General features: G+C 50.7%; 1 protein-coding gene across 7 annotated transcripts in view; it reads left to right on the plus strand.

Annotated features, from left to right (window-relative positions):
* GALNT10 (polypeptide N-acetylgalactosaminyltransferase 10) overlaps nucleotides 1–16,188 on the plus strand; it is a 229,855-nt gene that overhangs the window by 194,095 nt on the left and 19,572 nt on the right. For all 7 annotated transcript variants that reach the window (XR_009539646.1, XM_060144071.1, XM_060144073.1 and 4 more), the window contains one exon: nucleotides 2,459–2,576. Coding sequence is in view for 6 of the 7 variants with exons in the window: in XM_060144071.1 (XP_060000054.1) it covers nucleotides 2,459–2,576 (118 nt within the window). In the remaining variant the exon portion in view is untranslated. The remainder of the gene's footprint in view (nucleotides 1–2,458; nucleotides 2,577–16,188) is intronic.

Genomic DNA, 16,188 nt, shown 5'->3' on the forward strand with positions numbered 1-16,188 from the left:
CCCCGTGGTGCTCAGCAAGTGGGCACGCCGCGGGCACAGAGCCGTGTCGTGATATTGGAAAGACACAGGCTTTGGTGGCAGCTCATCCACTTACTAACTACATGCCCTGGAGCAGAGCACATTTTTGAATTTTAAATTTCTCCATGTGAAAAGAGGGCTAGTAATAGGGCTTTGTGAGAACTGGTGATGGTGAGGTGAGTGGCACACATTAGATGCTCAGAATTGTTGTTATGATTACTGTTGAACACAGCAGAAAACAGACCAGCCTAGAGGAGAGGCTTCCCTCTGGAGGTGAAGCCTCAAGCATCCAAAATGCCTTACACCTAATATCCTACCTATCCTACCACGTCCCCTGCGGCTGGCTTCCACCCAGGCTGATGCTTTTGTGCAGAGTCTTAGGTTTGATTTACCTTGGAGCACCGAGCCAGAAGCACTCTCTGGCCCTCCAAGCATCACGGCTCCAGCCAGAAAAACCGGAAACCCTACAACCTTCATAAGACAGAAGAAAGTTGATACTACTAACACCTTACTTTCCTATAGTACTGGTTACTTTCAAAACTGTACTAGCAGTGTGAGCTAGCAGGTGTAGCTCTACGTCCCTGTGTAGATGGGGAAACCAGCTCAAAGAGGTTAAATCAGCACTGTCCTATAGAAGTATCGTGCGACTCACGTATGTACTTCTGAATGTCCTCCTAGCCACGTTAAAAAAAGGTAAAGGGAATCAGATAAAATTCATTTTAGTAATGTATTTCATTTAACCCAGTATATCTAGAATATTCTCATTTTAACATGTGACCAACGCTTTCAAATTATGAATGAGATCTCTTCTGTTCTTTTCTTCACGTTAAGTCTGGGAAATCCAGTGTGTATCTCACACTGCCAGCACCTCTCAGTTCAGACCAGCCACAATGCAAGTGTCAGTAAGCTGCATGTGGCCAGTGGCTCCCATACTCAGCAGCACAGGGCTCCGGGGCTAAAATCTTCACCCCAGACCCCACCACAGGTTTGGGGAGAGCTGAGGTTGCAGTGAGGATTTCCCCGTTTCTGATCCGGGCTCATGAGGTCAGTGTGAGGAGTAAATTCATTTTGGTAGTAATTTAGCTCAGTACAGCGCCTGGCAGACTCAAGGCCTCGGTCAGTGATCAAGGGAGTCCTTTCTAAAGGGGTCCCCTCCTGTGCTATCAGGGCCCATCTACTGCAGGAAGCCTCGCAAGGCATATGGGTTAACTCACCTCTTTCCAAGTCAGTCCACTTCCCCTGAGCGTGCAGTTCCCCAAGCCAGGAGGGGCCGTGGAGGTTGCTGCTAGAATGGTTTTCCTTGGAGGGTTTGGAGTTTTCCAGGGGAGTCAGACAAGGCCACAGCCACTCAGAGAGCTTTTCGCACAAAAAACACTGGTGGCCCCTCCCAGGTGCTGGCCCCACGGGAGGCGCCATGGGGAACTTGGGCAAGCCACACCCACCGCTTGATCATCTCTGCCCCCGAGCTCGTGCTTTCTCCTGGGTGCCTTCCCCTCCCCCAAGCTCCCACTTTGTTCCTAGCCACCTCGAATGCCACCCTCTGAGCATCCTTCCTTGACTCTTGCCCCAGCTTCCCTCCTCACCCCGAAAACCTGGAGGCAGACGCTCCCTCCTTTCCCGTAGCGTTGCCTGCGCCTCCCAGAGGCCCTTGTTACACCCCACCTGTCTTCTGGGTCCTCCTCTCCTGAGGTGGCTGCCCTGCCGTGCTGGCATCCCCTAAAGATTCTGTCTGACCCTGATTTACCTCCAAATTCTTCCAGCATCTGCTTCTCAGCTGGTACTCGATGAAGAAACGAATGAGAGAATGAATAAGCAGAGTTAATCTTATCCCAGTTTAACTGAAAGAACAGTGACTGTGGCTTCTTCCATAAACTCTCAGCAGAAAAAAAAATATCTATGCTGGGATTACAGAGTGAGAATCATCAAACAATCTTACCCAAAAACACAGACTCCTAAGCTCCATTCCCCCAGAGACTGTTTTGTAGGTCTGGGGTTGGGCCCAGGAAGCTGTATGTGTTTTCATCTCTCTAAGACATTCTACAGCCTAGACAGGCTTGGAAAGACCTGATTCAGATCATTTAATCAATGGGAAGACTAGAGATTAGATATAGATGTGCATATATATATGGTACAGCTACAAGGCCCACAGGGAAAAAGCACTATGATTTCATTTCACAAGTATTCTTAGGTGTTAACCACGTAAAGGATTTTTGGGTCCATTGGTTAAAATGTAGCATTTATGAAGAAGTATAGGCAAGAAGGAAGAAAGCCAGCGGCCTCACTCAGAAGGGCTTTGGATTCCCTGCTGGACAAGTGGGCTGTGTTCACAGAGTAGCGGGGAGCATCACCCCTGGGAGAACAGCAGTGCCCTAGAGCAGGATACCCAAGGAGCACACGGCCAAGACGTCCGCGTCTTCACACCAGGTTCTTCTTCCCGCAGGTCTCCTGTGATGGCCGGCGGACTGTTCGCCGTGGATCGGAAGTGGTTCTGGGAGCTGGGCGGGTACGACCCAGGCTTGGAGATATGGGGAGGGGAGCAGTATGAAATCTCATTCAAGGTGAGCTCTTGGGAAGCCCCTTTGTCCTTGGCAGTGTGCCCGTGGCGCCTGTCCTGGCAGGCTGCCTGCTTAGCGTCTGTCTGAGCCTGGTGAACAAATCGGGAGCCGCCAGCCACTGCTTGCTGTGTGTGTGTCGGTAGGGGGTGCGGAGCGGAGGCGGCAGCGTGGAGGTCCTCAGGTTGCCAAAGGCTGGCCTCAGCCACAGCTCTGGCTGGTGTTTGCCTTGCATTGTCCCTTCTCAGATGACAGTGTTGGAATAAAACAGGCCTCACTTCCCCAGGGATGGCGTGTCTCCCATTGAGACGACCAGCCGACCAGCAGAGGGGAAGAGAGAGCACAACGGCCGAACAAGACACGTGGGCCGGCAGGAAGCTCTGCTCTGAGAATGGTCCCCTGGCCTCACAGAAACCAACTTGTCTTTCGTGGTTCCTGGCCACCCCTCTCGAGTCTTCCCTTTGTATCTGTCTCTGCTGGAGTTTGATGTACAGAGACCGGGGGCTAAGAGCTTGAGTTGTGGGGTCAGAGAAGCCTGGGTTCCAATCCCAACTCCATCACTCAATTGCTGTGTGACTTTGGGCAAGTTAGATTACCTCTCTGAGCTTTCTTCCCTCATCTAAGAGAATAATCATACTACCTACTTTACAGAGCTTTTGTGAAGATTAAATGAGATAATAGCTAGAAAGTGGTTAGCACCCAACCTGGGGACACGACCAATTAATAACTGGTAGAAATTATTAAAGAGTCAGTGAAAATATATTTACTGTAACCTATTAGACCGGCCCATGTGCTGTAGAAGCTTCTGACAATGGTGATAAAGGAGGTGATGGTTACTAGTTAACTATGCAAACTTCTGAGGCCCCATTCCTCCCCTTTTTGTGGGATTTTTGTATTGATCTCAAGTCAAGAACAGAGGCTTAGTCCCTCTGAGGGGAAGGTTAGCTTGTCCTGTGGCCCTGTGGTCGGCCAGGGCCTGCTTCTAACACCCCTAGAACCTCTGGTAAGGCATATCCCCAACCCATGAGGGATGGCCAGCAGCATAACTGGGCTGGGCCCTGTGAACACGCCTGCCAAGGAACCCGGATGCCTGCCAAGTCGGGCATCAACTTCTTATGCAAAGGACCATTGTCACACACGGCAATTAAGGTTTCGGTGCCGGGGTTAGATTGCCTAGGTCAGGTCGTAGCTCTGCTACTTCGTACCAGCTGTGTGATCTTGGACAAAGAATCCTTAGCCTCCCTGAGCCTCAGTTTCTGCTTCCATAAAATGGGTTTAATGATACTTTAATTCTCACAGGGTTGTTGAGAGCATTAAATAAGTCCATTCTTGTTAGGATGACTTAATAAATATCCTAAAAATTATTTTCATTATTGTCATTGTCCTTGTGTATGCCACTGGGTGAGCAGTTCAGAACTGGGGGACATAAATTCTTGATTAGCAAGAAAACAACCTGTAATTCTACTGAAACATTATTTTGGTTTGAAAGGCAGTCTATGTCCATTTTACCTTCAGACTTCTGAAGTTGTCTCCCATAAGGGGGCCAGCCCCCTAAATAAAACTAATATTAAAATCCAGGGGTGATATTAAAAATATTTAACAACAACGATGACACAAGCACCAATCAGTCAGAGCGGATGCCAGCTGTCAACAACTGTGCATCCACCCTGCTGTGCGGCAACTCAAGTGCAGCCATGATCAGAGCTGGCAGTACCCTGTGTGGAGCCCTTCACAAGTGTTGGCTTATTTAATCCTCAAAGCAACCCTAGGAGGGTGGTATCATTATTATAAACATTTCACAGGGGGGCAGGTGGAACTCAGACCCAGGTCCCACACAGCTGACACTAACAGAACCAGGACCTGAACCCAGGTCTGCCCAACTGCAAAGCCCATGCTCTCACCCACCATGTTGTATAGGCCTCTGCAGGGACGTGAGAGCACTTGAGAGGAAAACTAGCCTAAGAGGTTGGCTGTAATCTCTTACTCTTTCTTCTCAGTTTTTGCCTCCTCCTGGGGTTAACTTACTAGGATATCCTGCAGCCTCTCAATGAAGTGAACTAGTAACAGTCTAAGTCAGAAATAGGTTTGCTCTCCCAGCCAACTCTGATCCATCAGTAGGAGCTGCCCCAGTTCTGTGTTAATATGCATTGCGAGGCTGTGTTTGAGCTTATCAGAAAAGGAGTGGTGATTGATTAGTGATGTCTGCCCTGGGTGCAGGTTTGGCGAGCGATGGCACATATGTCATTTATTTAGTATCCCTAGCCCATGCAATCTAATTTTCCAAATGTCACATCCTTACAGTGGAATCACATACAAGGAATCAGAAGAGTTTTAACTTCACAGTTCCTCAATCTGTCAATTAAAAAAACTTAATTTATGAAGTTTTCTACTAAGTTTTTTCCCAGAAATGGGCACATCAGTGTTCTGAGTTCTCACCAGAATGTAAACTCCGGTAGGGTAACCATCTTTGTCTGTTGTATCCCAAGAACCAACAGGGTTGCCTGACCGGGAGAAGGCACTTAATAAATAAGTGAATACTCTGAATACTCAGAGCAGGTGTAATACTGGCCAGAACCAGCCTCCTTGGTCAAGAAGTTCCCCTTCAGAAACTCCCTCCGTGGAGAAGAGTGATTGGAGAAAAATGAGCACAAAGGAGTTTCTAAACCCAAAATAATTTCAGTCTGTGCGTTTCAAAGACCCATTTGATGATGCTCATCAGGCAATTATGGCAGAACAATTGGCATTTTCCCACCACAGTTTATTTACAAAAGACACGGCTATTGGAAGTCTCTCATCCGGGAGGGGGAGGGAGGCTGGCTCCTGTTGCCATTTGATCCAATTATCTCCTTCACTCTGGAGAGGAGATGAGACAGTGTAATGAGGAGTCCCCCAGGTCTGAAAGGGAGACATTTCTCCCTGGGCTTTCTCTCTCCAGGGTTTGAGAGCGCGAGTTCCTGGAGCCGGCGGCAGCCCCTCTGCCAGTGCACTGTCTCCCGGGCCCCCGCGGAAGGCCTGCCCACAGCGCTGAGGGCACAGGAGAGCCCGTTCGTCTGCCGGCAACACCTCCCTGGAATGCCGGGTGTTCTGTTTCAGCCAGAGCAGGGCATTTACGAAGGGCCAAGTTCCCTCTGATTAATCTCTACTGAGATCCCTTTTCTTCTTGGTGACAGAGAAGAGAGACTGGTCTGAAAGGCATGAGTGTATTTTCAGAAATTAAGATAAATTGATACGTTAAAAAAAAAAGACAAATTGATACGTGCCATCAGGGCTGATGGATTAATAATTCGGCTCCAATCTCAGACCAGGCCATCTATCCTGATGGGAAAACCCCAGAAGAGATGTTCCGAAGGCTCTGAAATTTCTAGGAGAGTCATCGACTCTTTTCTTTCCCCCCTCTCTCTCGCAGCCAATAGAGCTTCTGTTTCCAAAAGGCACGGTCACATATGAGAGTTCTCCTGCTTGGCAGTTAGACTCTTCCCAGTTCTAGTGGGCGGATAAATCTTTAACCCTGTAGCCTGGCCTACACCCACCTCCGTGAGCTGCTTACCGCCCCTTACCTTCTCTCCACTCTCCTCCGCATTGCGTTAGCCTGGACTCTTGGTAACAGGTCACCAAAATCCCGGTCAATCTGACCCCAGTCTGACTTAAGCAAAAAAATCAGAATAGATTGGCCCACCCAACTGAAATTCCAGGGTAGATCTCCAGACCCGGCTGGATCCCGGGACTAACCCATCTCATCTAGGCTCCATCTCGCTTAGTCCCTCAGCTCTGCTTTCATCTGGGTTGGCTTTCCTCTCAGGCAAGTTTTCACTTGTGGAAATACCCAGCAGCCCAGTGGGAAAAGAGTTTCTGTTTCCCATCATTCCTGTAGTAAGTCCCCAAGTCGAGTCTCATTGGCCTTCTGGTCCCTTGCCCCTCCCTGAGCAATGTTCTGATCTGTCAACTGCAGCCTGAGTCTGATTGGCCACATGCCCATCCTGGAGCTGGGAAAGTGGGATGAGCTGGCTCCCTAAAGGAAAGCCCAGGCATTAGGTGCAGAAGGGGGAATGGAGGCGGGGCGGGGCAAACCACCGATGTCCACCTGACCCAGCCATACAGAACGGCTTACAAGCCCCAGGCTCATATGCCTGGCTATCTTTGAAGGCACGCACTGTTCACTTTTCCTGAAATGCCCTTCCTTGGTCTGGCCAACCCACAGTCATCCTTCTGGGTTCAGCTCATCTATATGGTGTCCTCTCAGCCTTACCTGAGCTCCTTGTGATGCTTAGGGACCGCCCGAATGTCACTTCCAGCATGGCACCCAGTACCTCCTGTTAACAGGACCCAAGGGTTGGCCTGTTTCCCCCACTGCACTCTGAGCTTCCTCGAGGCAGGGAGTGGGTTTTGTCCATCTCTATACCCCAGTTTCTGGCCCAGAATAGGTGTTTTAGATAACTGTTAGTGGCATCAGTTCCTATCTTATATAACTTCCTTCATCCTGCCCTTCCCAGGCTTACATCTGCATCTTTGGGTGATGGCGATGTGGCAGGAGAGGTACTCAGTGAGAAGGCAGGGCACTGGCTTCTCATCTCTGCTCTCTGTCCACCTGGAGACCCTGGACCAATTGCTTGATCTCTCTGGCCCTCACATCCCAGATGGTGCTGATAGAGTTTTCCTTCCTACCCAAGAGAGGCTCGAATAAGATGCTGTGGAGAAAGCCCTTGGTCTTACGTGGATGCGAGGGTGGTTGGATTAGAGGTGGTGGCAGCAGGACCAGCAGAAAAGGGACCTGCAAAGTGTCCCCAGGAGGCTGAGGTTAGGATGTCTTCAACTTTGAGGTCCAGGAGAGGAGAAGTGTCCACAGGACAACGTGGCTGAGCTGGCATGAGAAAGATGTGGGCCTTGACGTAATGTAAGTGGGTATATCTTCTGTTAGCAATTTGGCAGAATCCGTTACATTTCAAAGCAAGCACATTCTTTTACCCAAAATTTCACGCCCAGGAGTTTAGCCAAGAGAGATAGAGCAAAGATTGAGGTAGGAGCTATCTGTTGAAGCATTACTTACGAAAGGGGAAGACTGAAAATGACCTAAATGTACATCCTTAGGGGATAAATAAGTTAGAGCACATCCCAACAGTGAAATATTATGTAAAAGAAGTTAGATGCCTCCAAAATTAAGTTTTAAAAAAAGATGTGAAAATTTTGTTTTGATGTATGTATATATAGTCGCGTGTTTAATCTTAAAAAATATGACAAATGCAAACAAACAAACAAAAAACTGAGAAGAATCTCCTTCTAGTTTACTGAGCACCCACATGCAGTAACGTGGGGCCCCGTGCCCCCCCATTTTATAGATGAGGAAACTGAGTCTTGGGTTAAATCCTTCCACAATGTCACGTGGTTGGAACAGGGATTTCAGCCCTGCTGTCTGACTTCAGACTGATCCTTTGCCTTGATGTACTCTGACCCAGGGTGCCACGGAAGCTTCCCATCCCTTGGGGCATCGGGGGTGGGAGGGCTACAGTGTGGCTGTCCCTTTCTGCTTCATTGTTTCTGTAACGTTGAATGCGTTCATCATCAGTACATATCACTACTGTAATCAGGAGAAAAATTAATATTTTTTTTAACCGAGAAGAAGGGAAGACTGTTGTTTCTTCAGCCTCCCGGCCCACCCCTCCTCCGCCCCGTAGACATCCCAGTGCTTCGTTTGGGCCATTTGCAAGTTCAGGGATGAGATTCTCCCCCAAGTGAGGTCTACAGAGAAGGGAGTCACGGTGAGGAGAGCCCCAGGGAAGGATGGAGACCCCAAGCGCACCTCTGCAGGGTCTGTTCCAGGAGACAAGGGCAGTAGCCTGCTGCCCTTGGAGAGAAAGATGGAGACGTTCAGAAGGTCCCTTGGGGCAGGCTCGCTTGAGCAAGGGAGTGACAGAAAGCCACACGAGGGAACGAGGGAGAGCCTTGTTCCGAGAGGGAAACCCACCACATCTGAGCAGAGGCAGGAGGCCTCAGTGGTGGGTGGGTCTGCATAGTCCAACACTGATACAGTTACCAAAGGCCAACCCAGCCCCAGACTGCTGTGGGCAGATTTAAAAAAAGGAAACTCAGATTTTCCTTCCTTGGAACTCATGTGTCATCAGGGGGGTTGAGTGAAATAGGGTGTATGAAAAGAAAGTAGTAGGCACACCAGAAACGGGTGAGGAGTGATGTTGTGACCTGATGCCCCAGGTTCTTAGGGGACAGGGCCAGGGTCCCTCAGCTGGAAGGTGGCAGAGCCAGGGCTAAATCCCAGATGTCCTGACTCTAAGCCCAGTGCTCATTTCATTCCACCTGGTGGGAGGGGGCAGCCTAGAGAGAGGCCACTGCTACAGGGAGGCCCCAGAAGTCAGGACCAGCCCTGAGGGGGTTAAGGTGCCACCCAGGAGGGCCTTCGGGGCCCCCACGCAAGTGCCAGCGTGCCATCGCCTCTCCCCATCCCCTCCACCACCCGCTCCCAGCCCCCTCTGATTCAGACCAGCTGCAGTGTCGCTGCCGGGAACCCGGCGCTAGCGCCTTCCTTCGCTGGGTTATCCGAGGATGCTGGGAACTTGCTCTGCCGCATGTAGCATTTTCCTCCCAGCCACATGTACCCAGACTTTCTAAGAGCTGTCTGCCAAGAACAGGGAAGGCATTCTGCTCCTGACTTTGAGCAGCCATTTGAAATTCCATGGGTGTCTCTGTCTGTGGGCCCCTGCCCCTCCCACCATTCCTCCAGGAAGATGGCTCGGAAGCCCAAGGGTCACCTGTGGTACATCGCTCCCTAACCAGCCACGTGCCCATCTCTTCATGCCTCGGTCTTTTATTGCTAAAAATGGAGATAACAACTTCTTCAGAGGTTTGTTATAAAAGCTAAATGGTAGAGACTTCCCCGGCAGTCCAGTGGTTAAGACTCCATGCTCTCAATGCAGGGGCACAGGTTCGATCCCTGGTCAGGGATCCCACATGCCACAAGGCGAGGCCAAAAATAAAAATAAAAAATAAAAAATTAAATGGTATAAAACGTTTGTTTAGCCTGGAGACAGACAAAAAGAAGGCAGTCAGTGAGTGGTAGCTGTTTGGATCAGAACCTTTGTGTTAAAAAAGGAGGCAGGGGGCTTCCCTGGTGGCGCAGTAGTTGAGAGTCCGCCTGCCGATGCAGGGGACACGGGTTCGTGCCCTGGTCCGGGAAGATGCCACATGCCGCGGAGCGGCTGGGCCCGTGAGCCATGGCCGCTGAGCCTGCATGTCCAGAGCCTGTGCTCCACAACGGGAGAGGCCACAACAGTGAGAGGCCCGCATACTGCAAAAAAAAAAAAAAAAAAAAAGAGGAAAAAAGAAGGCAGAACGGCGCGGGATAGTACATTGGCTTTGGAATCAAACCACCTGGGTTCAGGTGAAAGCTCCATCAGCTAGTGGCTGTGTGACCTTGGGAAAGTGACTTAACCTCTCTGGACTTCTTCATCTGTAAAGTGGCAATAGAATGATCCTTATTGCATAGTGTCGGTGTGAGCGTACTATTAATCAAAATGTGTTAAAAGCTTAGCTCAGCGCCTGGCATATTGTAAATTATCAATTATGATAGCTGTTAACGTCGGCATTGTGGTCGATGTGTATGGGCTGCAGTTGCAGGAAGACAGGCGTGGAAGGAGCTTTGAGGCCAGCAAGACAGAGGCCAAAGACCTTGGCTCCAGGCCCAGCTCTGGAATGAGCTCTGAGTGAGACCTGGGACAGTTCACCTGCCCTTTCTGCTGAACCTTTACTTCCTCATTGAAACCCCAAACTCACAGGGCTGTCTAGAGACACAGTGTGAACTGGCAGGCACCACTGTCCTGAGAGGGGCTGTCACTAATCCAGGAGGCACTAGTTCTCAAAGTGTGGTCCCCAGCCCAGCAGCACCAGCATCACCTGGGAACTTGTTAGAAATGTAAATTCTCAGATCCCACGGAGACCTGCTGAGTCAGACATCCTAGGGGTGGGACCCAGCAGTCTGTGTTTCAGCAAGCTCTCCAGGTGACTGTGATGCTCACTCGAGACTGAAAATCGTGGCTGTAACCAGTAGGTAAGGTCTTGTACAGAGTGGATGCTCAGGCTGGGGTGTGGAAAGAGAGAGTAATGGGTAGGTTGGTTGGCAGGCTTGGCCCACAGGTACCAACACCTTCACCCCACTTTCAAGGCTCTATGTCATTGGCCCACCCTTGGCTGCCAGTTTCTGTTCCATCTCTTCTTTTTTTTTTTTTTCTGCGGTACGCGGGCCTCTCACTGTTGTGGCCTCTCCCATTGCGGAGCACAGGCTCTGGACGCACAGGCTCAGCGGCCATGGCTCACGGGCCCAGCCGCTCCACGGCATGTGGGATCTTCCCAGACCGGGGCACGAACCCGTGTCCCCTGCATCGGCAGGCGGACTCTCAACCACTGCGCCACCAGGGAAGCCCCTTCTTTTTTTTTTTTTTAATTAATTAATTTATTTTTTTGGCTGTGTTGGGTCTTCGTTTCCGTGTGAGGGCTTTCTCCAGTTGCGGCGAGCGGGGGCCACTCCTCATCGCGGTGTGCGGGCCTCTCACTGTCACGGCCTCTCCCGTTGCAGAGCACAGGCTCCAGATGCGCAGGCTCAGTAGTTGTGGCTCACGGGCCTAGTTGCTCCGTGACATGTGAGATCTTCCCAGACCAGGGCTCGAACCCGTGTCCCCTGCATTGGCAGGCAGATTCTTAACCACTGTGCCACCAGGGAAGCCCCCATCTCTTCCAACAGGGTTTTAGAGCAAGGCTGACCAGTGACCAGGCTATGTGTGAGTGAATGAATGAACGAATGAATGTTTGTACTGGGCTGCATTGTTCATGGGAAGAAAAGCACATGTGCCCAAGAGAGCAGAAATGTGGGTGCACTGCAGCTGGCTCTCAGCAGCATGCCCATGTGGTGTCCAGGGGGTGTGGAGGGGATCAGAGGTGACCGGAGCAGGGGGCAGAGGCCTTGACTGTGACCCCTTTGTCCTGCAGATAATACAAGTGCCAAGAGGGGTCTTTGTGGAAGACCATGATAGGGTCAGGGCCAGGCTTTAGAAAGATCAAAGGTGCAGTCTCAGATCTGCCTAGTTCTGGGGGCCCCCACCCTGGAATCCACTCTGGGCTCTGCCACTTATGAGCTGAGGAGCCCTGGGGAAGGCACTGGACCTCGCTAGGCCTCGCTTTCCTCATGTGTAAGAGGCATGCCAGTACCTCCCCCACTGGGTGGTTGGGAGATTGTGCTATTTCAAATATGAACCAAAACCTAACAGATCCTGCAACTTAAGTGAATTCATTTATTAAAGAAAAAAAAAAGCCCTAATGTAAGGCAACCACCCCCCATTTTTTGGCCAAGTTGACTATAAACACCTCAGGAGGGCTTCCCTGGTGGCGCAGTGGTTGAGAGTCCGCCTGCCGATGCAGGGGACACGGGTTCGTGCCCCGGTCCGGGAAGATCCCACATGCCATGAAGCGGCTGGGCCCATGAGCCATGGCCGCTGAGCCTGCGTGTCCAGAGCCTGTGCTCTGCAACAGGAGAGGCCACAACAGTGAGAGGCCCGTGTACCGCACACACAAAAAATAATAAAATAAAATATTGTTTTTCTTTATTTAATTAATTAATTTATTTATTTTTGGCTGCATTGCGTCTTCGTTGCTGCACATGAGCTTTCTCTAGTTGCGGCGATCAGGGGCTACTCTTCGTTGGTGGTGCACAGGCTGCTCATTGCGGTGGCTTCTCTTGTTGCCGAGCACGGCCTCTAGGTGCGCGGGCTTCAGTAGTTACAGCACATGGGCTCAGTAGTTGTGGCTCACAGGCTCCAGAGCGCAGGTCAGTAGCTTGGCACACGGGCTTAGTTGCTCCGCGGCATGTAGGATCCTCCCAGACCAGAGCTCGAACCCGTGTCCCCTGCATTGGCAGGCGGCTTCTTAACTACTGTGCCACCAGGGAAGCCCCAGGATATTGTTGAAACAGTCAGATATTCAATTTATTAATTTAGATACACATATGCTTAAAACTATATTATATAAAATCATATATTAATCTAGAAGTAAATTTAAATGGATTTTTAAAAGAAAAATAAAATTGGGTTTTTTCCTGCTCTTTTACCAGCTGTACCCTGTAACCAGTATAAGCATCTAAAATGAACATGAGTGAGATTCTTTCATACTGGTGAGACTTCCTGAAACAGTATCTTGTTGTTCGAAACAAGCTAATATGTTCAAAATCATATGAACTTACAGAAAACATGGATCCAACACTGTTCCTTCTTTTCTGAAGGGAAACTGCGTGGCATATTTGTGGCGCCCACCACCAGTAGCGCCAGCCACCATGTGCCCAGGTAGCACCATTAGGATTGCTCAGAGTCCTCTATGCTTCAGAATTACCTCATTCCAGCGTCATCACAACCCTAGGAGGGAGGCACAGTAATACATCCCATACTGCAGGTGAGGAAACTGAGGCTTTCAGATTCATGAAACTTGCTTAAGAGCCAGAACCAAGCTCATCACGGCTACCCTGTGTTCTTCCTAAGCTCAGAGATAATGCAGGATAATTGGTGACGATTATTCTTTTAATTACATATTAATGGTGCAGCTCCCAAGCGCAACTGAACAGGGTTTGGACTTCATCGGGATCCTCAGCTGCTGCCAGCAGCAAAAGCCATGGCTGACTGGTGTCTTCTCCCCTCCCTGGGCAGGTAGGGTGCCCATCCATTACTGACTGGTTTCCAGGCAGCCGTTTCCTTGAGAGAGAGGTTTCGCCCCACCCCTGCTCACTCGCAGTCCCCTCAGCAGGACGGCCCCTTTGCCACGCACTCACCGGGGCCCACTGTGTCTTCCTGAAGCTCATCACCACTCGTTTCTTTCCTCCTCAGTTTAGGAGGTAAGAGCGACTAATTGTCTTTTATAGACACTGTAATGAAGCCTGTCATCACACAAAAGAAGTTTGCTAATAAAGTAAATCAAAGCAGCAATGAAAATGAATGGGGAGCAAGCTTTTACAATTAGATTTGTACTTGTCTAGTGGCATGGTGCTTCCAGGGAGAAGACTGTTCCACAGGAGAAAACAGCACCAAGGAACGAGATGGCAGGGTGTGTCTGGAAACTCCTTATGGTGGAACAAGGCTCCCGGAGCAGACAGCTGCACCCCCTGCGGGGATGGAGACTAGGAAGGGCATGGAGGGGAGTGAGGGAAGAAAGCTGACAGCAGAGAGGAGCTGCAAGATGTCATCTCAGTGGCCTGTCTTTGTCCCCATCCATATATGACGGGGTCCCGGCCAAACACGGTTGCAGCTGCTGCCAGCTCTGCAGCTCCCCTTCTCTCTGCCACCAGCTTGGCTCTTCTGCCGGTGTATTACTTGGGGGAGAGGTGAAGACCCTCGGGCAACCAAGCCCCGTGACTGTACCCCACCCGCCTGGCACTGTCATTCTCCTGGTCAGTTGCAGGTTCTGCCACGAAGTCTGTTTGAAAAACTCCATCATGTCTCTGAGCTTCACTTCATCCATTTGGGAAATCAGGCCATAGGATAAAAAAATACCATGGTGTTGAGCAGAAGGGCAAATACTATATCATTTCAAGGTGGTGGTATTTCTCGTTCTTTCGCAAATAGAAATGACTAACATTAATCAGGTTTGCTACGGCCAGGCATCAGGCTGAGCGCTCTTCACAACTTGTCTCAGTCCATCTCAGCAGCCTTGCAAGGTAGCAGTGACCGTCATCCCCAGGTCACACGGCTGCGCTGGTGGCGTTGGGATAGGAAAACAGCGCTGTGGTTTCTGTGGGTCTTGGGTAGCTGCTGCCTCAGCTGTGAAGGGAGGGAGGTGGGCCTGAAGGTACACAGGTAGGTGACATGGGCCATGAGCTGAACCTGGAGTCCAGGACCAGATCTGCCCAGCTCCCCAGCCCACGGCAAGTCATGCTGTAATTGCATGCCTCCAGCTTTTATCATGTCCCGGGGTGGAGAGTCCCCTCCAGTCTGGGGATCCTGCCAGATAAGCAGCGAACACCACGGAGGTGGTGCCTGCTGTGTATGATGTGTTCTGGGGGGCCAGAGGGCGTTCTGAAGGGTTGAGTGTACCCTGAGCTGGGTCCCTCTCAGACGGCTCAGGTGCTCCCAGAGGACTCGGGGCTTGGCAGCAGCTTTTGCTGAACAGGTGTGCGTCTCTCTAAAGGCAGTTCGAGTTCTGACTCAGCCGTCAGAGAGTCATGTCCAGGGCAGGGAAGCCGTGGAGTAAACCCATCGTCCAAAGCCAGCACTCCTCCTGGGCTGCAGACATCCCAGGAATCTGAGGGCATTTTGGATGCCTCAAACCTCTGAGTAGATCAAGGTCACCCTGGTCCCTCAGGAACCTTCCGGCTGATGGCCAGCATGGTCAGGGCCAAAGAAACCCGAGGTCACAGCACAGGGAAGGATTTGGAAATTGATGATCCGTCTGCATAAAGGAAGGTTCCCTGCCAAGCAGAGCCAGAGACACAGCCTCATTAGCTAATGTGAGTTTAATATGGAGTCGAGAGAGCTGGACACCGGCCTAGTCAGCTGCCCGGGAGACACTCACAAATAGAGCAGGGTGAGGTGTCCTCCACCTGCTCAGTGTTGCTCTGCCTTCCAACAGGCAAGGGCAGCCCAGCGGCAATCTGGGCAATATCCACCAGACAAAAACGTTGCTTCCACATCAGTCACTTTGTATAAAGGGAGAGTTATTGTTACAGGATGCTGGCGCCTGATCTCCCGCTTTGAAAATAAACTTCTTGGCTTGGCCTTGACATTAATCTACCATCAGGAGCCCATTATCTCAAGACCAATGTTCTGTTCTATTGACTGGCTCGATGGTTTTTTTCTCCCCCAAGATCAGAATATAATCGCATTTCTCCAGGCAGCATTTCCACTAATTGCAGCCCCACGCATGCCTATCCCCTGTGGGAAGCCCAGGACAGAGTACATCTGGGGTGGGGAGGAGACAGTTGCTGGCGGGAAGTGATGGGGGTCTGAGGCCCCTCAAGTGTGCAAGGAGCCCTTCTAGAGCCCCGGAATTCATCAAGATACGGAGCCAAGTCCCCAGAATCCTGTCAAGCAGTTCAAGGTGGAAAAGGCTCTTTTACACGGAATCGGGGTTGTAGATATTCCCACTCCTGCTCTTCACTCCACAAATGAGGGAATACAGTAATGAAATTAATAATAAATGTCCCAAATCCAGCCGTGTCCCACCATCGCCACAGTCCCACAGACCCTAAGCCATGACTGCTTTGTATCTACAAAAGCCCCCTAGACCTTCCCTCCCCCAGTCCTGTACCCTACTGGCCATCCTGCACTCCACAGAGTCATCTTTGGAAAAGAGAGGTGGATTGTGTTGTCTCCCTCACTGAAGACTTGCAGTGAAGACTCCTAGTTCTGCTGCAAGAGACCCTTATGATTGTCCCACTCACCTCTATGACCTCCCCTCCCCTCACTCCTGTCTTTGCAACCTCTGCTCCAGGCCTCTGGCTCCCTACCCCAGGGCCTTTGCACTCGCTCTTCTCTCCACCTGCTCTCTCACCCTTCAGATCTTTATTTTATTTTACCTTCTCAACATTTAAGTCTCGCCTCAAATACTCCCTTCTAGGTGAGGCTTTCCCTGACAGGTGGGG

The sequence above is a fragment of the Lagenorhynchus albirostris genome, chromosome 3 (genome assembly GCF_949774975.1).
Source record: "Lagenorhynchus albirostris chromosome 3, mLagAlb1.1, whole genome shotgun sequence".
Lineage (NCBI taxonomy): Eukaryota > Metazoa > Chordata > Mammalia > Artiodactyla > Delphinidae > Lagenorhynchus > Lagenorhynchus albirostris.